General features: G+C 40.9%; 1 protein-coding gene across 4 annotated transcripts in view; it reads left to right on the top strand.

Annotated features, from left to right (window-relative positions):
• Window positions 1–7872: 7872 nt before the first annotated feature.
• The window catches only part of Ripk1 (receptor interacting serine/threonine kinase 1), a 48945-nt gene continuing 29029 nt past the window's right edge, over window positions 7873–27788 (top strand). The window contains exons 1-6 of one of the 4 annotated variants that reach the window (XM_074082991.1): window positions 7873–8118; window positions 15255–15475; window positions 16169–16325; window positions 18810–18947; window positions 20626–20854; window positions 22573–22722. In XM_074082991.1, coding sequence (XP_073939092.1) covers window positions 15324–15475; window positions 16169–16325; window positions 18810–18947; window positions 20626–20854; window positions 22573–22722 — 826 coding nt within the window. In that variant the 5' untranslated portion in view covers window positions 7873–8118; window positions 15255–15323. The other 3 variants (XM_020177989.2, XM_020177988.2, XM_074082990.1) reach the window with 3 other exon arrangements.

Here is a 27788-nt window from a genome sequence, read left to right as displayed (position 1 = left end):
GCTTCCTCACCAAAGGAAATATATTTTCTCTCTTTCTACTATAATGTGGATTTCTTCCACAATCAGAAAAATTTTAAAGCCATAGGTATTTAATTACAGAAAAAGTCTTATATTCCTGTGTATTTTGCCCTTACACTGGGGAGGGGCTTGTTTTTAGTTAGCTGGTATTAAATCCTCTCTCAATGCCATTTAGAGTGCTTACATGCAGGGACAGTTGTAACCAGTTTTCTACCTTTGTGACTTCCAGAGACAGCTGAAGGTTCAGTAGACCAGTTCAAGTGTACTGCCCTTCTGTGGTGTTCAAGAGATGAGTCTTGCTCTTGAAGCTGCATCATGAAAAAGGAAATTCATGGTGATCTGGTGGGCTCCAGCTGCTGACCCTCTGGAAGGAGGAGCCCATCCACTAAATACTCTTTGGTATTTTGGGTAGTAACATTCAACATACTGAGCCCACCAAAGTGGTCAAATAGTACTACAGATAACATGTACAGAAATGTTGGCTAGAAATCTTTCAGGTGTCAGTTACCAGTCTATTGCTTCTCAGCAATCCATCCACCTTTAATACTGCCTGATGAACAACAGAATTCCTTTGAATACATCTCTAAAGAAAGCAGAAATTCCATATCCTCCATCAGGGAGTCTGGAGGGACAGCAGTCTGGAAGGGCTGTCCCCAACACACAGGTGGTTTTCAGCACAGGTAGGGGCCCACATATGCAGTGAGGGCTACAAGGCCTGCCCCTTCACAGCCTGATCTGGGTGAATCTGACCTTGGACACTCACTCTGTAGGGAAGCCCTAATGCTAACTGCATCCCACCACCTTGGCTAGAGAGGTGACAGAGCTACTGTGCCTTCTGTAGCCCCTGGCCTGGTGAACCCTTGTGTAAGTGCTGCTCACCCATCTGCACTCCTCATGGTGGTCTACTTCTCCCCCAACTCCAGACCAACTTCGGCCCAAGCAACCCCACTCTAGCTGAGCCACACCTTCTGCAACAGGTTTGAACCTCCCATACTTGCCCTTTCCTGGGGGCTTCCCTCAGCCCCCAGGGTACCTTGTGGACTTCCTTATACCTATTGTCACTGTTTCATTGGTTACTTCTTTAAATTTCTCCAGTTTAACCTTCTGCTTGGTCTCTATCTTTTGATTGGATTCAGACTGCTACATTTAATGATGTGCATAAAGGCACAACCTAAAGGTGAATAACTTTCATGAGCTAGTTTTTAATGCTTTATGCAGCAAAGCCAAATCTATCTAAGCCTTCAATAGCTATACTGACAATGCCTGGGTTAATATCCCATCATACAATCTGTGCTTTCATGAGACATATTCTCTACTTAAAATTGTTCTTAACCATTTGTTTGGACCATGAACTTTATTTTCTTGTACTATTAGCATTTTTTTCCTTTCAGGAAGCAATTTATGGAGAAAACTTTCATTACACACATTTACTTTAACCTCATTCTTGAAAATTTATCCTAAAGAAATTATTAAAATCACCAAGTAACAGATTTTTAATGAAAAAAGAACCTTAATTATAGGTTTGATTTAGTAAATTGTATCATCTTCTGTAACGATATAAACTAGAAAAACTGTATGGTGTTATATATAACATGACACTTTCTGTCATGGAAGGTGTTGCCATTAGAAATGCAAAGAACTAGTGCTACCTGATCGAGATGTAGGTCTTCAGATTTTATGCCACATTCAAGCTAGCCTGCTACATCCAATTTCTGGTTAGAGGCAAAGGACTTTACCACTCACAACAAAGCAGTAGCTAATGATTATCGTATTCTGTTGGGTTGGCTCCCAGGCCTCAGAAGCCCCAGGAAGGAAATTCAAATACCTGCACATGAGGCTGACTGCACTACAGGAACTGAACAATAAGCGTGGGGATTCACTGCTTTTGTAGAAAGCAGAAGCAAACTGCTCTTTGCTGGAGAGAGATGCTGACTCATCCATTTCTTACACACATGTCCTAAGAAACAGTCCAGGTAAAGCACAGGCACATATTCTTGGCATACCAACAAGAATTTGCAGGGAGGTCCAGCACCATGGTGGACTATCTTTCTCAACAACAATGTAAAAACTGGGCAGGAAGCATGCAGACTGGATAGATATATGGTAAAATTTTCTTTAGCCTTTGCCTTAGTCTCTGTTTTCTGTTATTGTTACAAAATACCTGTGTCTGGGTACTTTATAAAGAAAAGAGGTGTTTTTAGCTCACAGTTTTGGAGGCTGAAAGTTCAAGGTTTTGATGGCCCCATCCATTGGGCCTCTAGTGAATGCCTCATGGCAGATGGAATCCCAATGGTTACAGCATGTGAGTAAGAGATCACAAGGGAAGACAGACTGGCAGAGTGGGTCTAGTGGTAAGGCACCTGCCTAGCAAGCATAAGACCCTGCATTTAAACCCTAGTACAGCCAGGAAAAAAAAAAAAGGCACGCTAAGAACCAACAGAGATTTAGGGGCTAGGCTCATTCTTTTTATAACAAACAGCTCTTCAGGGAATGGGGTCTAATAAGAAAGATATTAATTCCTTCTAAGGGCAGCACCTCCAGCGTCCTAACCACCTCCCACTAGGTCCCATCCCTTAAAGGTTCCACCACTTCAACACTGCCACGCCGAGGACTAAGCTGCCAGCACATGAACTTCTGGGGAACACAGCCAAACCATATTCAAACTGCAGCATAGCCTCATTTTTTACTCTTGTTATCTACATATGTAAGGGTGTGTGTGTGTGTGTGTGTGTGTGTGTGTGTGTGTGTGTGTGTGTATTCATAGTGGAGATACAGTCCACTGCCAGTTCTCAGAAAACAAAGCAAGAGAATTCTGTCTTCCTCCTGCTGCCACCTCTGCTTCCTCCCTTTGTCAGAGATGCCTCTCATTCTCTCCATCTTTCCTACAGATCACAGAGAGCCATATTCGGCCATATTCCACATGGCAGCTGCAGCTCTGTGCCTCTCCATGGTGATTCCTGAGATCTTCTAGCTCTGGGATCTTGCATGTCTGTTCAACATTTTTTATTTTTGGGTAATGATAATTTTATTTCTTCTTTTCCAACAGTTGTACATTTTTCTGCCATTTTGTGTTTTGAGAAGAACCTTCTAGTACTTGACTGTGCTTTACCTGGGCTATTTCTTAGGACATGTTTGCAAGGGGCAGTCTCAAGGGATGAGTCAACATCTCTCTCCAGCAAAGAGCAGCTTGCTTCTGCTTTCTATAAAAGCAGTGATTTGCCGGGCGTTGGTGGCTTACGCCTTTAATCCTAGCTACTCAGGTGGCAGAGATCAGGAGGGTCGTGGTTTGAAGTCAACCTAGGTAAATAGTTCTTGAGACCCTATCACGAAAAAAAAAAACCCTTCACAAAAATAGGGCTGGTGCAATGGCTCAAGGTGAAGACCCTGAGTTCAAGCCCCAGTACCACAAAAAAAAAAACAAAAAACCCAGTGATTCAGTGGCTCATGCCTGTAATCCTAGCTCCCGAGGAGGCTGAAATCAGGAGGAATGTGGTTCTGGCCATTCCAGGCAAAAAATTAGCAAGACTTCATCTCAACCAATAGCTCGGCTTAGTGGCAAGCACTTGTCATCCCAGCTACACAGGAGGCTAGATTAGGAGAATGGTGGTACCAGGCCAGCCTGGGCAAAAAAAGTTCTCCAGATCCCACCTTAACAGAAAAAGCTGGATATAGTGGTGTGGCTACCCAAATCCAGCTCCCACTGGAGGTGTAGATAGGAGGACTGTGGTCCAGACTGGCCTAGGCATAAAAGCAAGACCCTAACTCAAAAATAATCACAGAAAAAAGGGCTGGAGGCCTGGCTCAAGAAGAGCACCTGCCTAATAAGAGTAAGCCCTGAGTTCAAACCCCAGTACTGTCCATTCCCCAAAGGCAGTGATTCCCCAAGCTCTGTGTTCTGTTTTTGGTGATGGGCACCCTCATCTTGTTATCTGATCTTGTTACTGGCACGATATCAAATAGTTTAAAGCATAAATCTAGACAGTCTTTTTTGTTTGCTTTTTTTGAGCTAGAGTCTCTCTGTGCAGCCTAGGCTAGCCTAGAACTTGCTGTGTACCCCAGGCTGTCATTGACTTTATGATCCTCCTACCTCAGTTTCCCAAGTGTTGGCATTAAAGGCATGCACCACAATGCACAGCAATAGCCATGTTTTTTAACTTTAATCTGTTGGTATAGTAAATTTTTGTTGATTATAGTAAATTTTGTAGACTAGCCTGTGTGCCTGGAAACTTACTTTGGTCATTTCCTGTTATTTTCTTTTTTTTTAAAATATTTTGATGAATTCTGTTTTCTAATAGTTGTGTTGAAAGTTTTCTACTGATGTTGATGAATGCATAATGGAACTTGTGGCCTAACCTCATTAGGTTGATATCTTGTGGAAACATAAATGGCAACATTTTTCATAGACTTTTAAATATTAAAACCCAGCATTATAGGCATAATGTCACAATATCCATAATATAATCCAAAATTACTTTACGTTTAAAGTGCTAGTAAATCTCACCTAGCATGGGGAAGAGAATCAACCATGGTTACACGGACATTAAGTGTGCATCACTCATCTCTGAGCAGGGATTGTTTTCTTTTCCAGCTCTTACATAAGAATACTCAGATGACAAAGATTTTGAAACAATCTGACAAACTTTACAGTAGCTGTTATCAAAGTACTCGAACAGAAAATCTCTACTCTCGGGATGTAAGCTAAAGTAGGCAATGGTTTAGCAAAATGTGTGCAGGTGTGTGCAGTGTAAGAAAAAAATAACACAAACACATGACAACATTTTCACAATTATGAGCCTAAGAGGGGGGTATTCATTGTATTAGTCCTGCAACTTTTTTAAGTTAAAAAATTATGAAACTATTGATTCCACTAATACATATAACATGGATGAGTCTCAGAAACATATGCTAAATCAAAGAAGTCAAACACAAAGGATGACATTATTGTAAAGGTATTCATATTCCTCTTATTGTGGATTATGGAAAAAACAAAACTATACTAATGGAAAGAGGATTCATGGTTGCCAGGAACTAGGGTTGAGGAGAGAGACTTGACTGCAAAGGAATGCTGGGCGTGGAGGTTGATAACTGTAGTCCTAATACTTGGGAGGTGGAAGCAGGATAGCAAGTTCCAGGCCAGTCTGGGTTACACAGTGAGTTTCAGGCCAATCTGGGCTACAAGACCCTGTCTCAAAAAAAAAAAAAAAGTCATGGAAACTTTTGGGGGATGTTGGAGGTGCTCTGAATCATGGCCATGGTTGTAATTATGTTACTGCTACTGCAAGTTTGTCAAAAATTAATCAAATGAAGCAATTAAAATTGGTGAATTCTATTGTATATAAATTATTCTCCATAGTGGATTGAATTGTCCCCCCAAAAGATATGTCTAAATTCTGTCTAACCCCTTACTACCTGTAAAAGTAACAGGAATGTAGGATCTTTGCAGATACGATTAAGGATCTTGAGATAAGATCACGTAAATCCAGGTGTCATTATAAAAGGGTGTAGAGGGAGATTTAAGACACAGAGAAGACCCAGAAGGAAAGGACATTGAAGACAGAGCCAAGAAATGGAATGATACAGCTGCAAGCCCAGGAGACCAAGGATTACAATTTCTCCACCATAAACTAGAAGAGGGGCATGAAACTGGTTTGCCCTCAGACACTCCAAAAGGAACCAACCCTGCTGACACCTTTATTTCAGACTTCTGACCTCCACAACCGTGAGACAATACACTTCTGTTGTTTAAGTCAAAACAAAACTAAAAAAAAGTCCAAAATGGCCATGGAGAACACTCCAATGATGAATCACAAATATTCTAGAAACCAAATGGAAAAATAGGAAGTCTCTCTCAGTAAAGAAATAGAAGATATAAAAAAAGCACTATAAATTTAAAAATGAAAAACACAATAAGCAAAATACAATCTCAAATCACAAATGGCATAAACTGAAAGGAATTCACACTAGATAATATCATAACAAAGCTATTAAAAACTAAAGAAAAATACATGAAAGCAGTCCCAGTCCCCCATCCCATGTATTTCCAAAGGGGAACAGCAATTCAGATCGCTGTAGATTTCTCATCAGAAACCATTTATCTCCCCAACAGGTACTACTAGAGACAGAAAATCAGTAAGGAGATAACTGAAAAATATTAACCAATTGGATCTAATTAACACCTACATAACACTCTACCCAGCAAAAGCAGAATATACTTTATTTTTAAGTACACATGGAAAATTCATTGAGATATACTGTATCTTGAGTCATATTAACAAAGCAAAAAAGGACAAGACACAAATTACCAATACATACTCCCTCCTTATCTATGGGGGTATGTGCCAAGATCCCCAGAGATGCCTGGATAGTAGAGACCCTATATATATATTTTCTATATAGTACATAAATACTGATAAAGTTTATTTATAATTTATAAATTAGGCATCGTAAGAGATGAATAACAATAACTAATAGTAAAATCTAACAATATACTGTAAACTTATACCATCAGCTTCCCTAGTTGAGGTCTCAGGACTTGAGCTAAACAATGGTATCAACTTCCCAGGGTCTCCAGCATATTATAGCCTGGCAAGGGACTTCTCAGCCTCCATAATCACATAAGCCAATCTGCTTAATAAACTTATTCTTATCTATCTCTCTCTCTCTATATATATATATATATATATCCTACTGGTTTCATATTTCTGGAAAATTCTGGCCATACCTGTCATAACAGGTATCCACCACTGTAGTATCAGAAGTTTCAAAGCTCTAAAAAAGTCTAGGTTCAGCCCTCTCTCCCTGCAAACTCCTGGCAACCACTGATCTGTCTGCATGATTTTGCCTTCTCTAGAGTGTCCTAAACCGGAACTACACATTCTGTAGTCTTTTCAGATTGGCTTCTTTTTCTTAGAAATATATATTTGATTCTTCTGTTTCTTTGTTACTTTGTATCTCATGTCTTTTTACTGATGAGCAACATTCCATTGTATGGATGTACCATGCTACTGAAAGACATCTCAGTTACTAAGTGTTGAAAATAATGAAAAGCTAGTCTCAAAACTTATATACAGTCAGGAGACAGTAGCAAAATAGTTGGTGAGACCCTGTCTAGAATAAACACTCAACCAAAAAAAGGGCTGGTGAAGCGGTTCAAGTGATAAGAGCACCTGGCTAGCACGTCTAAGGCCTGACTTCAAACCCCAGTACCACCTTATTAACATTTGTTGTTGTCAGTGTTTTGGGTTTTAACTATTCTAATATGTGCATAGTATTATCTTGTTAGAACTTGCTTTTCCCTGACGACCTGTGCTGTTCCACATCTTTTATGTGCTTATCTGTATGGTGAAGTATCTACTGAGATCTTTTGCCATTTATAATCAGGTTGCATTTTAAGATTTTCTTTTTTCGTATCTTGGGTAAGAGCCCTTTAGCAGATGTCTTTGATAAATATTTTCTCTCTGTGGCCTGTTGTCTTGGCATATGTATCTTTTTACAATATGTAATCATTGTACACGCAATTGTGTAACTTGTTTTTTAATAGGATGCTAGTAGCAGGCATTTCCTATTTTTGCTTGAGCGTTCACAATTGCCATGTTACAAGGCTACAAAACCATCACATTTCTTCCTCGACAGATTGAATAGGACTTTGCCTGCGGTTCTGGCAGCACCGACACCCACATCCTGCATTCCGCAAGGCGGAGATCACTTCCTTAGTCCCACTGGCTGCTGACCGAGCGCCCCGCGGTTGGCAGGCCTCCGGGTTCACTCCCGGCTGCGGCGCGGAGCGTGCGCGCCGTCCCCCGGCGCGCAAGGGGCGGAGGCAGGCGGCGTCCACTCCCTCCCGGCTCCACTCGTGCGCGGACTGCGCGGACCCGCGGGCCGGTCTTTGAGCGCGGCGCTCCCGTCCCGCCCACCCTGCGGGCATCGGAGCGCGGCGGTGCAGGACTCGCGGCGGAGCGCAGGTGGACTGGGCTGGACTGCGAGGCCACCAGGCCGGACGCGGTGACCTGGGCGACGGCTATTCGCCGAGCTCCGTCCCGGTTGGGCCCACGTTGGGACTCGGGTGCTCAACCCGCCCAGCAGGGCTGCTGAGGCGCCAAAGTAAGTCCCGACTCGCCCACCGCCGATTTTTCCTTCCCCTGGGCCTCGGCAAGCCTGCAGCGGAAACGAAAGTAAAGAACGCTGGGGTGCATCTGCGCAGAGCCCGGAGGCCGCCGTCCTCCGCTAAGGGCTTCCCGGAGGGGGCGGGGCGGGGCCACCCCAGCCCGCGTGTGGGAGGAGGGCGGGGCGCGCCCGCTTCCCGACGGCTGACAGTGGGCGGAGTCTCCTTAGCCCGCGTGCAGGAGGTGGGCGGGGCGCGCCCGCTTCCCCACGGCTGACAGTGGGCGGAGTCTCAGCCCGCGTGCAGGAGGTGGGCGGGGCGCGCCCGCTTCCCGACGGCTGACAGTGGGCGGAGTCTCCTTAGCCCGCGTGCAGGAGGTGGGCGGGGCGCGCCCGCTTCCCGACAGCTGACAGTGGGCGGGGCCTCCCGAGCCCGCCTGCAGGAGGTGGGCGGGGCGCGCCATCTTCCGGAAGGTTGACAGTGGGCGGGGCCGCGAGCCTTCCCGGAAGTCGGGCGCGGACCGCGGTGCTGTGCACCGCCCTGCAGAAGCTGGCTGCGCTGTCCTTGCAGTGGAATTCCAGTCGCGACAGGAGCGGAGATGTGCCCTCGGGCCACGATTGTGGTGTGACGGTGGAACAGAGGCTTCATCGCTGTTACTGTCGTTGTTTGGGTAGGGATGATGGGTTGTTATTGCAGTTTTTTGGGGTTTTTTTTGCGTAATGGGATTTGAACTCAGGGCCTACACCTTGAACTACTCCACCAGCCCTTTTTTTGTGAAGGGCTTTTTCAAGATAGGGTCCCGCGAACTATTTGCCCAGGCTGGCTTAGAACCACGATCCTCATGATCTCTGCCTCTTGAGTAGCTAGGAGCCACCGGCGCCCAGCTATTGCAGTATCTTGAGAAAAATGTGCGTGTTCTTGCCATAACAGGCTTACCTAATGTTTCGGGCTGGTACTTCTTATCAAGCTTTAGTAATTGTTGCACTTGGGTCGCAGCAGGTTGTGGAGACAATCGAAAGCGTTTCCACATCATCTTAGACGTGAGCTGGCACATGGATAAGGAGAACTCAACAGCCACAGTGACCAAAGGAACGAATGGTCGTAAATGGCACTTGCTTTTCTGAAGTGCTACAGACCCTCTTCAGGGCTGGCAAAGGATAAGCTGCGTCCTCCTCACCTACGCATTTGATAAAGCTTCTCTTGCGAGGATGCGTGTGAGGATGTCCAGGCACGATCATTGTTTCTTGCTGATCTTTGACTCTTCCTTGCAGAGAGCTCTTGTTTCTCTTGGGCAAAGCGTGAAACTGTTTTAATCAAGGAACTTTGCAGAAGTCCTTTAGTCTTTAGGCCTCTATTAACTCTTCCCTGATTTACACTTGAAGAAATGGAGTGAACTTTGAAATGTGGTGAGTTAGTACTTACCTGCAGTTTGTAACCATCAAGAAGGTACCAAAGTAAGGAAGAAATGGTGATCTGTTAAAAATGTGGACTACCACCGTAGCTCTTCCATACAGAAAAAAAAAAAGGAAGACTAAGTTTGTTTAAAGTGAAATTGAAGTGTTACGTCATTTTATTACTGATAAAATAGCAAAAACAATTGACATTAATTTTCATTTTCCTCTTTCTGCACTACATTGAGCCCCAGAGATTGATTATATTATACTTCCAGGATTGTGGATGCTAATGAATATTTAAAATGCCTAAAATATCAACTCCCAAACTGGGCAAGATACTATTTGGTGCTTATTAATCCATAAAATGTTAATACCACCAATTTGATCTGGGAATTTGAAACAAAAACTGTACCTTCCTGTGCATTGGTTGAATATTATATTCTGGTAGAAATGGCTGACTGCATTGATAGGTAGCATATTGAGTTCTGAACCATATTTTAAATATGTTTTTAAAAATTTAGTCTGTGTATTTCCCTTGTTTCTGATTGTAGTGTACTCATTTAATGTAGGCAGGCAAGGCTGTAAGAGTTCATCTTTGCATCTATATTTTTTCAAATAGCAAATTTCTCTACATAGACATAATGTTGTTTGCCTATCTAGAGAAGTAGTAGCATGTGTTAGAGAGCTAATAGTGGGAGTCTGATGAGAGAAGAGACAAAATTGATTCCAGGATGTACCACTTCAGGTAAGTCATTTGTCTTCAAATCTTAGTTTCTTCATTTATAATTTGAAGTGCTGATAGTAAACTTTACTTCCTGTTGTCACAATGTACTAATGAACGAGATGGTCCATGGTTATACTCTTTCAGTCTTTCTTTTGCTTGTCATTTGGCTCTTCTTGCTCAGAGCTGTTTGTGGACAAAACTAGCTGATAGAATCAGTGAATCATGAATCAGCAGTGATCTAATCATGTTGGATACCTAGGTAAAGTCAGAATTCTATTAGCAAGGAAAAAGCAGGGCACTGGCAAGTGGGCAGTCATCATTTTCTACCACACTCTTATTAGTTATCAATATCATTGAAAAATGAGGGGGAAATTCATTAGATTAAAAAAGTAGTCCAGCCACTGGAGGGTAAATGCATACTTTAATATACAAACTTATCCTGACATGGAAGGTACATTTTGAAATTTCTTGGGATTTTCCATTGATTTCAAGAGAAAAAATTAACTCCTCCAAGTTTCTGAATTAATATGCTTTTATCCCAGGCATAGATAAATCCCATTAAAAAGTATACAATAATGTTATTAGTTACAGTGTGATGTAACAGGCCAGCCTGCCTTAATCGATTATTCTATAATATGACTTTCTACCCTAAATTCAGTATTTTTGCAGCCCTTGGGTATCCTTCACTAAACTATTGTCAAAGCTTTCCCAAGAAATTGGGTGCCTATAAAGTTGAATGGGGCTGGGTGTGTGGCTCATTGGTAGAGACTTGCCTACCATATGTGAATCTCATGGTTTAATCTCCAGCACTACAAGAAAACAACAAAACAACAACATAAAGTTGAATCATTCTTTGGGGGAAAACACAGTAAAAACAAAAGAAATCATTGAAAACCCAGCAAAACATTAAGATCAGTCTAAACTAGCACAAGACTGTAAAGACAACAGAGTTGGGTCAGGAGTCAGGCTTCCTGGTGGACCTGCTCCAAGGTGCAGTGGGCCTTCTTGGAGGCTTCTCTCCCTATCTCCATGAACACCAGAGGCTCTGGTCTCAGTTGGCATTGCCAAGTTTAAGGATATATTTCCTGGACTGAAGGAGAGATAACCAAACAGAACTCATGAAGTTGAAATCTTATGTCTAAATGGACATATTTCAGGACATGATTGTCATTTCTTTACTGGCTGTGAACATGTTTTTTCATGTTATTAAGCATTATTATAAATCACCATTTTTGAAAGCTGACAGATATGTTCATATTTCAGAGTATAAATGGGTAATAACTTATTCTTTCCTCTGTACATACAAATCATTTTGCCTGTTTTTGCTATTCTGTGTAATGTTACTGGAAACATCATTGTACATAACTTTATCAGCATCTCAATTTGATTCCTCAGAGGAAAGAACGTACATCTGAGTCAAGGAACTATTTCCTTTTAATACACAAATTTTTTTTGTTGGTTCTGGGATTTGAACTCAAAGCCTACAATTTGAACCACTCTACCAGAACTTTCTTGTGATGGATTTTTTCAAGATAGGGTCTCTCAAACTGTTTGCCTGGACTGGCTTAGAACCATGATCCTCCTGATCTGTGTCTTCTGAGTAGCTAGGATTACAGGTGTGAGTCACAAGTGCCTGACAAAACATAATTTTATTATAAGTATAATTCATGTTTATTGTAGAAGGTACGGTAAAAGGATAAAGAAGTAGGCCAGGCATGGTGACTCATTGATGTGATCCCAGATACCTGGGAGGTGGAGATGGGAGAATTGTCACTCAAGGACAGCCTGAGCAAAAAGTTAGCTACACCCTATTTCAAAGAAAAAGCTGGGTGTTGGGGTGATGTAATCTCAGCTGTGCTGGAGACAGTTAGGAGGATTCTTGTCAGAGGCTCACCAGAAGCAGGAGACTCTTTCTCATCAACAACTAAAACAAAAGGACTGGGGGTGTGGCTCAAGCCTGAGGCCCTAAGTTCAAACCCCAGTACTGCCAAAAAAAAAAAAAAGTTTATAAAAAAGGAAAAAAATTGCCCTACCATTTAACTATTATCCTTGTTAATATCTTGGCATCTTTCTCTTTTGTTAATTTGTTAATATTTTGGTGTCTCTTTTTTTCTGTATATATGTCCATATCTATTTACCCAAATATAGATTACTTTTACCACTTGAGCCAATCCACCAGCCCTGTTTCATAAATATAGATTACTTTTACAGATATATTCTTTGAAAATAATTTTGATTGGCTGTCTAATATTGTCTTATGAATAGCCTATAATCCATTTACCTGTCCTTTTTTTGGACAATTAAATAGTTCTTTTTAAAAGATATTTATCTGTTTAATGATCAGCTGCCAGTATTAGGTTCTGCCCGGCTGTGAAGATAGGGCGCAAGGATGTCTTTTGCTTTCTATAAGCTTCATTAGAAATACTTCTCAAATAACTGCAGTCTTAACTGTTAGAGGGGAAATGTGTGGGTGCTGTGAAAATATCTTAACAGGAAGACTTGGGATTGATCCCCCAGGAAAAGAGGTTTCACTGAGAGCAGCCTCTCGTCAGGAAGAGGTTGGGAGGAGAGTGTGTGCAGAGGGTGTGGCCGGAGAGGGTGGGATGAGCTATGAGATGGGGAACACTGTACAGTTCCACATGCCCATAGAGTAAAGGAGAAATAAGGCCTAGCTGGATCTTCTGTGCCTTGTGTCTCCACAGCCCCCACCCCCAGTGTCATTCTCACAAGGATTGTCATTAGAGACCTGGGCAGGCGTCCCAGTGGCACACTAGCATTCTCCAAGCCCAGTGAAAGGGATCAGTATGAATAAATAAATGTAAACAACCAGGCTGATGGTAGCCAGAGGCATAAAGCATGCAACAAACATGTTTTCACATATTTTTCTCATGTAATCCTTAACAGTCCTGTGAGAGACATCCTTATGTTTCCATCTGCAGATGAGGAAATTGAGGCTCAAGTAAATTCCCCAAGGTCCTGGGGTTAATGAATTACAGAGCCAGAGCTCATGTTCACAAGAGGAGGGCTGGTGCTTTGTGCTCTGTGCTCTTCTTTAGGGCTCCTGCTATCTCACCTTCAGCTAGAGCCACACCCCTTCCCCTCATACTTCACCTGGACAGCTTCCCTGGGAAGACAGTCCATAGTGTCTGTAAGGCGCTGCTATGTGGTCACCATCTGGAAGCCTTGGTACAGGTATATTACTAGAGCTGTCTGCATCAGACTGCTGCACAAGACTCTAAGCAGCCTAGGCAGTTCTAGAGGGCCCCCTCCCTAAGGTACTTAAAATTAAAACTCCCTGTTTCAACATCTTATCATGGAAAACATCAGAGTACAAAGTTGAAGGATTGTAGTGTACTACCATACATCTACTATCAGTGCAGTTTCACTCTGCTTGCTTTACCTCTCTGTCCACAATCTGTCTGATTTTTTTGATACATTTCAAAGTAAATTGCAGGCATCAGTAACATCTCCCTAAACCATTCAGCATAATACCGTGAACCACATAGAGGCAAATATATTGACGGATTTTTCTTTTCTTTCATTTTTTTTTAGTGGGACTGGGGGCCTTGTGCTTGGAAAGCACGTACTCTACTACTTGAGCTGTACCCCTGTCCATTTTTCTCTGGTTATTTTGGAAATGGGAGTCTCACAATCTGCTTGCCTGGACTGGTATCCAACTGCAATCTTCCCAATTTCAGCCTGTCTAATTGCTAAGATTGCAGGAGTGAGCCACTATTCTTTTGATATAAAACTTGCCTGCAATTCTTAAAAGTATAGTCATCCCTTGGAATCCTCAGGAGATTGGTCCAGGACACCTCAAATAACAAATAGATAAAGACCAAATAAGTACAAAATATTTTCTATAAAATATTATTTGAGTAAAGTTTACTGCACATTCTCCCAAATACTTTAAATCATCCATGGAGTACTTATACTACTTAATGCCATGTAAATAATTGTTATATTTTATTGTTTGGGGAATAATGACAAGGGACGATGTACATGTTCAGTAAAGACAAGATTTATTAGAATATTCTTTTTTTGGTTTTTTACCTGTACTGGGGTTGTGAATTCAGAGTCTCATGCTTTCTAGTCAGGCACTCTACCACTTAGCCACTCTGCCAGCCCTGTTTTGTGTTGGGTATTTTAAAAAAATAAAAGTCTCACAATAAAAGTCTCCCAAACTATTTTCCCAGACTGCCTTCCAACTTTAATCCCCCTGATCTCTACCTCCTGAGTGGCTAGGGTTATAGGCATGAGCCACTGGCACCCAGAAAATTCATTCCACTTTTTTCTTTTTGGTGGTGGTACTAGGGTTTGAACTCAGGGCCTTGTATTTGCTAGGTAGGTGCTCTACCACTTGAGCTACACCTCCAGCCCTAAAACATATTGCAGAGGTTTTTAGTTTATTTGTTTTTCAGTGGTACTGAGGCTTGAACTCTGAGCCTCACACTTGCTAGGCAGGTGCTCTGCACTTGAGCCATACCTCCAGCCTCCAATTCTTTTATTGCATGCCCTTATCTCAGCTCCTGTCCCAGATAGAGCTTTAAACTCTGATCTCTGGATATCGAGTTTGGCAGTGTCCCCCATGCCACCGGGTGGACCACTACGCTTGCCTTATGTTTGTTTTTTGTTTTTTGTCTCTGGAACTTTTTCCTTTCCACTGAGGTCAGTTATATGTTTGAGTAGGTACTTGAATTATGTTATGCAACATGTATGGGTCCTTTGTAGCAGGAAGGTTTTGAATTTTTTTCTAGTATTCCATATGACCAGAAACGAAAACTATGATGAAATAAAAATGGTATTCTGTGATTCTTAGAAAAGCAGCTTGTTTTAGAGATTATGTCTGTACACACACACACACACACACACACATACACAGAGAGAGAGAGAGAGAGAGAGAGAGAGACAGAGAGAGACAGAGACAGAGAAAGAGAGAGAGTGTGTGATCCCAAGCATGTGGGTTTTTGAATCATGATCTTTTTTCCCTGTGATGTCCTCTCTGTTTTCTTTACAGGGCACAGCACTGAGAAAGCAAAATAGTTTTGTGTTTTGGGAATTCTGAGCATTCAGAAGGCATCCAGACATGTCCTTGGATGACATTAAGATGAAATCCAGTGACCTCCTGGAGAGGGAAAATCTAGACAGTGGAGGCTTTGGGGAGGTGTCCTTATGTTTACACAGTACCCATGGATTTGTGATCCTGAAGAAGGTGTACACAGGACCCAAGCGCACTGAGTGAGTTGGGAACAGAGGTGGGTGGGCCACACCTCAGCTGGCGATTATCATAGTCAATGCATGGATAAGAGCAGTCCAGGTTTTAGATGAGGTGGGCCCTGGTGGGAGTCTTAGGACACCAACTAGATCAGGGGTGATGATGACTTACTATTGTGTCATCTCTGATGAGACTCTTTTTAGGCTAGTTAGTGAAAAGCTAGTCAATGAAAGAGAAAGGCAGGGGAGGAAAGTCAAGAAAGAGAAAGAATGCGAAGAAAACAGTATGGATCAGTGAAAATAGAGTTGGTAAGCACAACCCTAACCATGAAGAAGGCAGCTTCCTTCACGAAAAGTGCTAAGAGCTCTCTCATGCAGCTGGTAAAGGGGCTCTACCTCTCTGTGTCTTCCTAGGACTGGTTTTGAGGGGCCTTTTTGTACTGCAATCCAGTGCAGTCCGTCTTCAGGCCACGTGGCTGCTGTCACTGAACTGTTCATTCATTGATTTCCATGTCTTGAGCACCCACTGCCAGTTACTGGGAAGGCGAGATAGAAAGAGGAAGGAGAAGCCCCTCTGCCCTTGTGATTTGCACAGGAGAGATCAGAACAGACCTAAGAGTGACAGACATGACTGATGTGATGCATTAGGAGTGCAGTGGGGTTCTTGGGCACAGGGAGAAGGGCTGGCCCCACCCACCTCAGCTTTCCTGCCCACAGGTACAACCAGGCCCTCCTGGAGGAGGGGAAGATGATGCATAAACTGACACACCATCGGGTGGTGAAGCTTCTGGGAGTCATTATGGAAGAAGGGAACTACTCCCTGGTGATGGAGTTCATGGAGAAGGGCAACCTGATGGGCGTGCTGAAAGCCGAGGTAGAAGACACCTGGCTGCTCTCTGTGTGCAGTGCCTTGGGCCCTAGCTGCCTGTTAGGGCTTCCATAGGCATGTTCGTTTGTTGCTTGCTGATATAAAATAATCCCTGTGTGAATTGCTTTATAGTTTGGACTTTCTGCATTCAATCTCTCCTTAGACCTTCCTTGCTTCTGTCTGTGGGGTAGGGTGGGGGTGTTGTCTCTTCCTCCTCTCATTCCCCCTGAAAGTTCCCTGCATCACTACTCCAAAGGTCCCCTCTGTATCTTGGTTCTGTGGTTGACTTTTTACCATACCTCCCAGCTCTCTATGGTCCACAGTTCAGAGGTAGGCTTGTCTTCAGAAGCACATGGTCTGAAGTGGGGTATATGTGTAACAAATGACAAATATGAAAGCATGTGGAATATATATGACTGTGACACAGATTGTTAGATCAAAGCATGTGCACTGTATGTAACTGTGACAGCTATGGAATGTGCACTGTATGTGACTATACCCTTTAAGAAACTTGCAGGTTAAATATAGAACATAAGCCACAACAACGGACAAGAATTAAAGCAGGAAAATAAAACTTATTTACCAATACCAAATGTTTTCTGAAATATTTTGAAAAGTTTATATAAAAGTCTTGTGCTGGTTACTCAAGAGGCACTAGCCAATATAACACAAGCAGTAAAAGGAGACAGATAAGTGAGTGACTGTATAGTGTGATGTGTTTGATAGTCATACCATAGTCTGTGATGGAGCATAGAGGAGAGACCACCCCAACTTGGGATAAGTGGGAAGGCTTCCAGGGTGAAGGACAAGTAGAAGCTTTGAAGCAGATGATTATGGAATAGGTGTTCCAGACAGACAATACTCTGTGCAGAGGATGTCATCTTTACAGAGCTGCAAATCACTGGGTTTGGCCAGAGCATAGGTTGCATGGCAGAAGTGGCAGAATATGGCAACCTTTATGGCAAATATTTCCCCCCTTTTCATCCTCTTCCCCACCTCACAACTACTAAGTCAACAGAACTCTCTCAGAAATTCAAACACTTATGGGGAGGATGAAAGATAATCACTTACACACATTGTATTGTAATTTGATCAGATTTTTGCCCTCTCACAAACCAGGTAAGATCAGCCACATGAATGAAGTGGGTGTTTTGGGTGAGGCACGGGAGCTGCCTATAATACCAGTTACTCCCAGTTATTCTAGAGGTATAGGTAGGAGGATTGAGGTCCAAGACTACCCTTGGGCAAAAGCAAGACCCTACCTGAAAATTAAACTAAAATCAAAAAGGGCTGGGTGTGGCTTAAGTAGTAGAACATCTGCCTAGCAAACATAAGGCCATGAGTTCAAACCTCAGTATCACCAAAAGAGAAAAAAATACCAGAAGATGTTTTGATTGGGCAATAAGTCATTTGGGACTGGAGGCACTCTGTAGGATAAGGTGCACCCTTGTAGAGCTCAAGAAAAAAGATGGCAGGATTCAAGAGAAAAGCAGGAACAGAGTGGGAGGGAGACAATTTGACTTGCTCAGAATTTTTTCCCAAGTCCAAAAGTATGCCAAAGAAGGCAACAAATCTCTTCAGCTACTTTTAAAATTATTTATTCATTTTAAAAATGAACCTTGCTATGCTGGTTGCCCAGGTTGGCCACAAACTCATAGGCTTAAGTGGTCCTCCTACCTCAGCCTGACAAGTAGCTACGACTACAGGCATGTGCCACCACACCTGGCCTTCTGCTATTTTTGCATTGTGGTTAAGCTACAGATGCTGTAGTTCAGCTGCATTACGGGTTAAGTATGGTTTGAGGGGTGAACTTGGAAATCTAACATATCATTTAAAATTTTCCTATTAACAACCAACATACACAGGTTTTTAGGAATCATTTTGTTTCTTACCTGGTTTCTCAGTGTTAAGAAAAACTAAAAATTGACCATTAAAACAGAAGTGGAATTGTTTATACCAACATTGGAATTGATATAACTAGAATACTGTAAGAGTGACCTGAGAACTACAAAGACCTAAAGTGTCTGACACCAGATAAATAGACGATGGCTTACTTCAACATAGTTTTAGATTCATGCCTATGGCATGGATTTCTACATGTTTGTAATCATGTAGAACTTACTTGCTTGTATTCTTTTTACTCTAACATTATTTCGCATGCACAGTTTCCTGACATAATTCGTGTATTTAATGTAAGTAACCACATCATACCATATGAATATGCCATGAAACATTTGTCTGTCTTTTGCTCACTCATTCACACATTCTAGGCACCGTTCTAGGGACTGAGAATACAACTCTAGGTGATGATGGTGGGGATGGTGATGATAATGGTGACAAAGATTTCATGGCATATTCCTATGGTACCTGATGGGCATAGACCTAGAATCGCTACCCTTGGGCTCAGGTCCCACTGTTCTTTAATGGCATGGCTGCTCTGCTCTGTGCGGTTATCTGGCCAGTTCACAGACTTACTGTCATTTGTTTCAGGTCAGTATCCCACTTTCCGTAAAGGGAAGGATAATTGTGGAGATCATTGAAGGAATGTGCTACTTACATGGAAAAGGAGTGATACACAAGGACCTGAAGCCTGAGAACATTCTCGTCGACAATGACTTTCACATTAAGGTGATCTACAGGCTTCCGAAGACTGAGTCATTTCAGTTCTAAGTTCCCCTCTGAAAATCCATTTTTACAGTTGATTAAGGAGGACCTAACTCAGTGTATAGCACAGTGTGCTGCCAGAAGGCTCTGCCAGGATCTGAAAGGACCAGTGCAGACTCTGTGCAGTTGGGAGAAAACTGAAAGAGGGAGCAGATCTTTCGGATAGGAGGGAAATGTACCAAGCAGGCGAGCAAACCTCTCTTTCCCTCTGTTAGGCTTTCAGATGGAAACATTTGAGGGTTGCCTTGTTCACCTGGAAGGGGCCACGTGCCTCTCATTTTCCTCAGAAGATCTGTGGACCAAGCCTCCTCTCTTTTGGAAATGCAGGGAATGCGAATGACAGGTGTTGTGGAAAATCCTTAGAATTCAGATGTGGCTGGAGAGTTAGATCAGCATGAGTTGACCAGTTGGGGATCAAAAACATCTGCTTTTAGGGCTGAGGGTGTGGCCCCAGTAGAGTGCTTGTTTAGCATGTGTGAGGCCCTGGGTTCATTCCAGCGCCAAAACAGGTCTGCTGTGAGATTTAGCTGATTTAAGTCGTTTGTTTACTTCCACCTGCGTTTTTAAAAATCGATTTCCTTTTGAAAATTCTCCCCTGTAGGAAAGGGAAGAGGCCTACTTAAGCCCTAGGTGAACAAGAGGGAGCGAACAGCCCATCTAATCAATTTTGGCAGCTGAATCCAAGAATCTGAAAGGGGCCTGGGAGTGTTGCACAGTGGTAGAGCCCTGGGCTCCATCTCCAGAACCACACCAAAAACAACACAAGACCCTGAAAGGGAGAGCAGCCTGGGGAAGGAGCTTAGCATCTGCCTGCCGGATTCTGAATCTTGAAAAGATTTTTATCCCTAAGTCTTGAAAGAAGGTCTTTTATTTAAGTTAATGACCTATCACTTACATTCTGGGTTAAAATCAACTTGAGATATTCATGGGCCACAGCTCATCCCCAAATACTTGCTTGGATTCCTGGAGACAGAAGTGGACCTGTCACCTCTGAGTCTTCCTTAACTGTCTTGTTGTTCTACTCTGTACTTCCCTCTTTGCTCCATGTCTGACCTTGCTATTTTTCTCTGCTTTTTTGTCTGTTTTATTTTCCTCTACCCAATCCTGTCTTCTCTTAGGTTCAGGCTACCAACTCAAAACAAGCAGCAACAGCGTCCTTATCCTTGGGTGTCTCTTTGGATCCTCAGAAACTCATATTCATGGCCTCTGGATGCCATGTGGGAATAGAAGGTGTGGTAACCAGTTTCCATCTTATCCCCAAATCTGCTGAGAAGAAAATCATGTTTTACTCTCTGACTCCAGAAATAGCCAGAAAGCATATGTAGAGTAAATGAGGAATAAGAATAAACACATTTTGTTATTGTTGTGATGTCAGACATGTCTTCTGTTTCCCTTCCCTTTTATTAAGTTACCATAATTTCACATGGACATTTCTTGAGGAAGATTTTCTAGATGGCTGAGGAAACACTGAGTTTCTATGAGTCTCTTCAGAGTTAGCTGCTTTATATCCAGCCAGTATCACCATTTCTAGAAAATTCACTGAGCTCACATCTATTGGATAAGTCCCAAGTTTAGTGAAAAGTGAAATCTGATTTGCTGGTAGCCTTCACACAGTAATCCCATTGGCTGACCTCTTTTGCAGATAGCTGATCTTGGCGTTGCTTCCTTTAAGACGTGGAGCAAACTGACTAAAGAAGAACACAATGAGCAGAGGGGAGTGACTAGCACCTCTAAGAAAAATGGCGGCACCCTCTACTACATGGCCCCTGAGCACCTGAATGACATCAACGCAAAGCCCACCGAGAAGTCAGATGTGTACAGCTTTGGCATTGTACTTTGGGCAATATTTGCAAATAAGGAGCCATATGAGAGTAAGAGGATTTTGATATTAATCCAAACAGATGAAATAATAGCCTTCAGTGAAATCAGTGAAGATTTATAATTGATTATTCACTTAGTGGCAGTCTGTAGTTCCACAAGAGCTACTACCACATCTGATTTATTCACACCCATTTCCTTAGCAGCTGCACACTCACACACAGTGCCTGGAACATAGTAGGTATTCAGTAAATTTTTGTTGAGTGAATTAATGATTCAGTTTAGGAATGAGATAATTGGATGAATAGGTGCCTACATAATGTATGTAAGCTTGGGAAGTGCTCTGAAGTTCCATGATTCTTACTGGATGAGAAACTGCTTGCTTCTGCTTATGAGAACTTAGCCTTTTGTACTATAAGGCATGCAGTTCATACTTTCACTCACTCACTCCATTCAAAAACTGATTTTTTTCTAGTACCTACTGTGGCACTTTACTCAGCTTTGGGAATATATGAGCAAGTCTGGTTCTTGCCAGAGAACAGATATATAAGCAATCATTCTTTGGTTCATTAAGTGAATAAACCAAAGGACATTTTCCCATATACTCTTTCTGTGGGTAATTAGTGCCTATGCTTTCATTCATAATCATCTCTTTGCTGATGCCTCTGATAGCTCTGTCTCTGCCTGTGGCCTGGATATTCATTTACCTGTTAGATCCATTATATACCCCAAGGGGGGCCTCCAAAGCAACATGCTCTGCACAAGTTCACGGTGTGTAAATGCTTGCCCTGGAGCTCCTCCAGCTTTGCTGCTCTTTGTGGTGTGTTCACAAAATGGCACTATCACCTGTCCACTCAGTGCCCACCGGCCATCTCAGACTCAACCTTGCCCCTCACGTCCCACATCCAGTAAGACCTCAAAATGTTATGAATTTGAGCAATGACTGTATCTGGTATCTATTTATTTCTCTCTGCTCTCACCAGCCTGTTGAGTTTCTGCAGCACAATCCTCATGCATTCCACCATCAAATGACAGCCAGGATAGTCATCCCATCCTACTCACCTGTATGCAGTCCTTCCAAGACTCCCCAGCGCCTTGAGTTCAGGTTCTTCAGTATGAAGTATGAGTACCTCTCTGAGCTGACCTTTCTTTCCCTCTAGCCTTTCTCTTGCCTCTCCCTTCTTTGTCTGTATGCCCACTTAGATCGAACTAGTGATTTCTGGGATGCATTCTGATTTCTGTAATTTCTAATCTATTGATTTCCTGCTTTCCTGGCCTGGAATCGTCCTTCTTGAGTGTGTTTTCCCCTTCTTTACCTGGACAACTCCTTATTTTTCTGGACCCAACAAAACCTTCCTAGATCTCCTATGCTAGTCATGATTTTGTTAACCAGAACCCCTGGTACTTACTTCTAGAACATTAATTATTACTCTATATTTTAAGTCACTCTCATTAAACTGAGATTCTTAAAGGCAAGAGCTGTCTTATATTTGCTTTTGGGGAATACCTTTGGCTTTACCCATACAATCCAGTTGTTCCATGAGAAAGCAGTTTTGTTTTGCATTTGGTCTTTCTTCTGCAGAAATTAAATGTTGTTTGAGCGTCTGTACAGTGGAATAGGTCAGCTCCTTGTCATGAGGCACCCCTACAGAATGAGGCAGCTGTGCTAGAGCACTCCTTTGGCAGAGGCAGATGAGACAAGTTCTGTCTTCCTACCTGAGAGAAAAACAGGACATGAAAGTCTCAGCTACATCTCCTCTTTGCTTTATAGATGCCATCTGTGCGGCACAGCTATTAATATGCATAAAGTATGGGAACAGGCCAGATGTGGATGACATCATTGAGCACTGCCCCAAAGAGATCATCAACCTCATGGAGCTCTGTTGGAAGGCAAACCCAGAAGACCGGCCAACATTTCCTGGTAAGAACAACTTTATGACATGTAGGATGCCGTCACGTGGTGCTGTTCCTAAGTAAGTTATCATCAGGAACTTGGTTTGAGACTTCTGAAAACCAAATTCCACTTTACTTGTAGCTTTAACCACACTTCCTAGATTTCAAACATTTTGTTCATTGAAAAGCTGCACAAAGGCATATATGACCTTTTATTTTTTTTCCTTATTTTTGGATTTCACTTTTTTGTGTAAGAATATACTTAACATAAAATTTGACATGTTAAATGATTTTAAATGTACAGTTAAGTGGCATTAAGTACTTTTACATTCTTGTGCTCCCATCACCATCACCCATCTCCAGGACTTTTTCACTCTGTACCCATGAAGCAATAACTCTGCATTGCCCTCTTCAGCTCTTGGCTGAAGAACTTGAGTACACTGGGTACCTCATAAGTGGAATCATAAAGAATTTGTCCTTTCAGTTGGCTTATTTCAGTTACCATAATGTCCTCAAGGTTCATCCATATTGTAAAAGTGTCAGAATCTCCTTCCTTTTATGCTGAGTAATATGCCATTATGGTGTGGACCGCATTTGTTTGTTCATTCAATCACTTGCGTTGCTCACCTGGTCTTCTTTCTTTGCTGCTTTTATTTCTGTTCTCTCCCGCCTTTATTTAGCTACCATCTTCAGGAATATCCTTTGTCATTTAGATTGGCCCTGTAGTACAAAGAGAAGCAAGGGAACATGGATGTTTGGCAGGTCCTCACACCTTTTCCCATCCCCCTTGACTACTTAAGAGCTTATAAAGTAGGGCAACGGAAAGAAGTAAGAAAGACACAATAGGAAGGCACTAAGGAGACTGCAAAGCTTTTTGTTATCATACTTCTTTGAGGAAAAAATAAAGCCCTACCCACTACTACCACTAAAGGATTTCAAGGTTACTTTGATTTAATTGTCTGCTTTCTTCTGTGCTCACTCTGCCTTAAGCTTCTGGCTTGGTTTTGTCTCTTCTCTCATGACTTTTCACTTTTTAAAGTTAAGGTTCTTGTTTAAAGATAGTGGTAAAATCATATGTAACCATAAGAAATAGTACAAAGAGATCCATGTGCCCATTCCTCACTTTTCCCCAATGGTAACATCTTATAAAACTACAGTATAATGTCACACCAGGATATTGACACTTATAGTCCGATACAGAACATTTCCAGCCTCACAGGACCCTTGTTGCCTTTTATAGCTACGCCCACCTCCTACTGCCCCAACTCTTTCCTCTGGCAACTAGTAATCTGTTCTCTGTTTTTACAACTTTTTCATTTCAACAATGATATAAATTGAATCATACAACATGTGGCATTTTGAGATCATCTATTTTCCGCTTAGCATAATTTGCTGGAATCACCCAGGTCACTGTACGTATCAATAGTTGGTTCCTTTTTATTGGTGAGTGATACTCCACTTGTGTGCACATACCACAATTTGTTTAATTATTCACTCCTTATAAGACTTGTTTCTGGATTTTGACTGTTGGAACTAAAGCTGCTACAAATTTTCATATATATGTTTTTGTGGAAATGTAAGTCTTTATTTCTCTGGAATAAATACCCAAGAGTGCAGTAGCCAAGGTTGTATGGTAGTTTCATTTACAGTTTTTTAAGAAACTGCCAAACTTTTTCAGAGGGGCTACACTTTTATTTCCATTACCACACCAGTGTATGAGTGAACGAGGTTATCTGTATTTTCATTGGCATTTTGTGGTATCACTGCTTTTTTATTTTAGCTATTCCGATAGGTGTGTAGTAATATATTACTGTGGTTTTTAACTTGCATTTCCTAATGGTTAATGATGCTGAATAGTTTGTCATATGCTTTTTTGGAGAGTATATCTCATCTTTTATAAAACATCATTTCTTTTGCCCATTTTCTAATTGGATGGCTTGCTTTTTAACTGTCAAGTTTTTAATGTTCTTTATATATTTTATATGCTAGTTCTTTTTTGGATCTCTGGTTTGCAAATACTTTCTCTCAATCTATACCTTGTTTTGTCACCCTCCTAATAATCTTTCCTAGCGTCAAAGGTTTTTATTTCAATGAAGTATAATTTATTAATATTTCTTGGATTGTACTTTTGGTATTAATTTGAGGAAGACTGTTAGAATTAGATTGCAAATATTTTCTTCTATGTTTTGTTCTAAAAGTCTTATGGTTTTATATAAGTCTCTGTTTAAGTGTGGTAAATGTTAAGTCCATTTGTCATGTAAGAGTCATTACAAATTTTTATTGCTAACAGAAAAGCAGTAGCACAGGACGAAGTATTTATTGTCTGTCTTTCTTGCTAGTAATGGGATTTCTAGCTTGTTGGAAAAATACCATGATCCATTTGAGTTAATTTTTATAAGGTCTGAGATTTAGGTCAGGGTTCATTATTTGGTCTATAAATGTCCACTTGCTCTAGCACCATTTGTTGAAAGTCTGTCCTTCCTCCAGAAAATTGTTTTTTCTCTTGGTTAATTTCTTGTTTAGAAATTAGAACACTTTTCTGAGTTCTCTGTTCTGTTCCTTTGTTCTGTGTATCCATCTTTCTACCAATATTCATAATTGTTTTAGAGCAATATCATAAATCATGAAATGGATAGACTGTTTTCTTCATCTTCAAATTTCTTTTAGCTACCTATTTCCTTTCCTTTAACATTTAACATTAGAAAAATCTGTGTATATCTACAAGAAGGTCTTACTGGAATTTTGATAGGAATTAAATCCATATGTCCATTTAAGGAGAATTGACATTTAGAGTCTACTGATCTAAGAACATAGTATGTCTCTCCATTTATTTAGATCTTCATTGATTTTTTTTCAGTGTTGTGTAATTTTCAGCATAAAGTCTTAAATTTGTATTCTTTTTTTGTTGTTGAACAGTAATAAGTATTGTTTTTTAAATTTCAATGCCACGTATATAGAAATTACAGTTAATTTTTGTATGTAAACCTATCTTGCAACTTTACTCACTTATTCTAGGAGGTTTTTTGAGATTTTTAAAAAATATTTTCATACTTATCTCCAAGTATGGACAAGTTTATTTCTTCTTTCTGATCCGTATGCCTTTTATTTCATTTTCTTGTGTAATTATACTGACTAGAACTTCTAATGCTGTCTTGAACAGTATCAATGAGAACAGGCATCCTAATCTTGTTCCCAATTTTTAGGGGAAGGCATTCAGTCTTTCGTTGTTAAGTATGGTGAGGTAGCATCATACATCAATGTGTAGCGTGGTATTCTCAAAACATTTGCTATAATTCTCCCATGAAACCATGGGGACCAGGAGATTCAGAGAGGGGGAAAGTTTTTCAGTTATGAAGTCAAATTCCTTCATACTTACAGGGCTGTTCAAGATAATCTATTTCTGCCAGGTACCAGTGGCTCACACCTATTATCCTAACTACTCGAGAGGCAGAGAACAGGAGGATAGATGTTCAAAGCCAACCTGGGCAAATAGTTCACAAGACCCTATCTTGAAAAAAGCTTTCACAAAAAAGGGCTGATAGAGTGGCTTAGGATGTAGACCCTGAGTTCAAATCTCAGTACCAAAAAATTTTTGAAAAGATGATCTGTTTCTTACTGGGGTAATTATGGTAGTTATGAGCAAATCATCATTTCATCTAAGTTGTTAAGTTTATGTACATAAAGTTGACTTTAATATCCCTTATATTTTTATGTCATAGAGTCTATAGTGATATTTCATTCCAAATATTGGGAATTTGTACCTTCTTTTTTATCTTTTTAGTCTTACAAGAGATTTATCAATTTTATTGATCTTTTCAAACAACTATTATATTTCATTTATTTTGTCTATTGTTTTTTGTTCATATATTTATTATTTCCTTCCTTCTGTTTGCTTTGTATTTTTTTTCTCTTCATTTTCTAGATTCTCGAGGTGGGAACTTAGATTTTTGATTTGAGACCTTTACTGTTTTTAATGTATATATTTATTACCTTAAATTTCCCTCTCAGCCCCACTTTAGTTGAGTCCCACAATTTTTGACAGGTTGTATTTTCACTTTCATTAGCTTTAATGCATTTATTTACTTCCTTTGGGACTTCTCTTTGACCCATATATTATTCAAAGTGTTTTGTTTAGTTTCCAGTAGTTTAGGGACTTTCTTGTCCTCTTCCTGTTAATTGATTTCTGGCTTGATTCCATTGTAGCCAAAGAATACATTCTGTGTGCTTCAGTTCTTTCAAAATGTTGAGAATTGCTTCATACCAAGGTTTGGTCTCTCTTGGGATATGTTCTGTGGGCACTCAAAGAAGAATACTTAGAGGGCTGATGAAGTGGTTGAAGTGATAGAGTGCCTGCCTAGCAAAGCCTAGCAAGTGTGAGGCCCCTGAGTTTAAGCCCCAGTACCACAAAAAGAAAAAAAAGAATACTTGGATATTCTCCTGTTGGATAAAATGTTCTATAGATCTTGATTAAATCCTATTTCTTGATTTTGTTGTGTTTTTCAATTATCTTTGCTGATTTTTCTGTCTAACTAGTCTTTCAGTTATTGAAAGATAGGTATTTAAGTCTCTAAGTATAATTGTAAATCTGTTCCTGTTTTTAATTATATTGTCCTTTACTTTTAATGTTTTGTATCTGTGTTGTTCGGTGCATACACATTTAGGATTGCTGTGTCTTCTTGGTGGATCGATCCTTTTATCATTATGTAAATGTTCCTTTTTTTTAAGTTTCAATTTTCTAAAGCTGGAAAATTTTCCCATACTTCAGTTTAATTTTTTTATTAGTGTACTGGGGGTACAACATTTACAAAAGTTCTCACAATATATCATAGTTGAATTCACCCCTTCCATCATTCTCCCCTAAAATGTCCCTTTCTATTGCTGGTAATTTTCTTTGAAGTCTTGTGAGGTTAATATAGCTACTGTGTTTTTCCTTTGACTAATGTATCTTTTTCTGTCCTTTTTTTACTTTAAGCTACCTAGATCATTATATGTGAAGTGAGTTTCTTATGGCAGTGTAAAGTTGGGTCATGTTTTTTAAATCTCTTTCACCAACCTGTTTGTTTTAATTGGTATATTTCTACCATTTACATTTAA

This window comes from Castor canadensis, chromosome 8 (genome assembly GCF_047511655.1).
Source record: "Castor canadensis chromosome 8, mCasCan1.hap1v2, whole genome shotgun sequence".
NCBI classification, from domain to species: Eukaryota; Metazoa; Chordata; class Mammalia; order Rodentia; family Castoridae; genus Castor; species Castor canadensis.
Note: the sequence above shows the minus strand (reverse complement) of the source record. Positions and strands in the feature narration are given on the sequence as shown.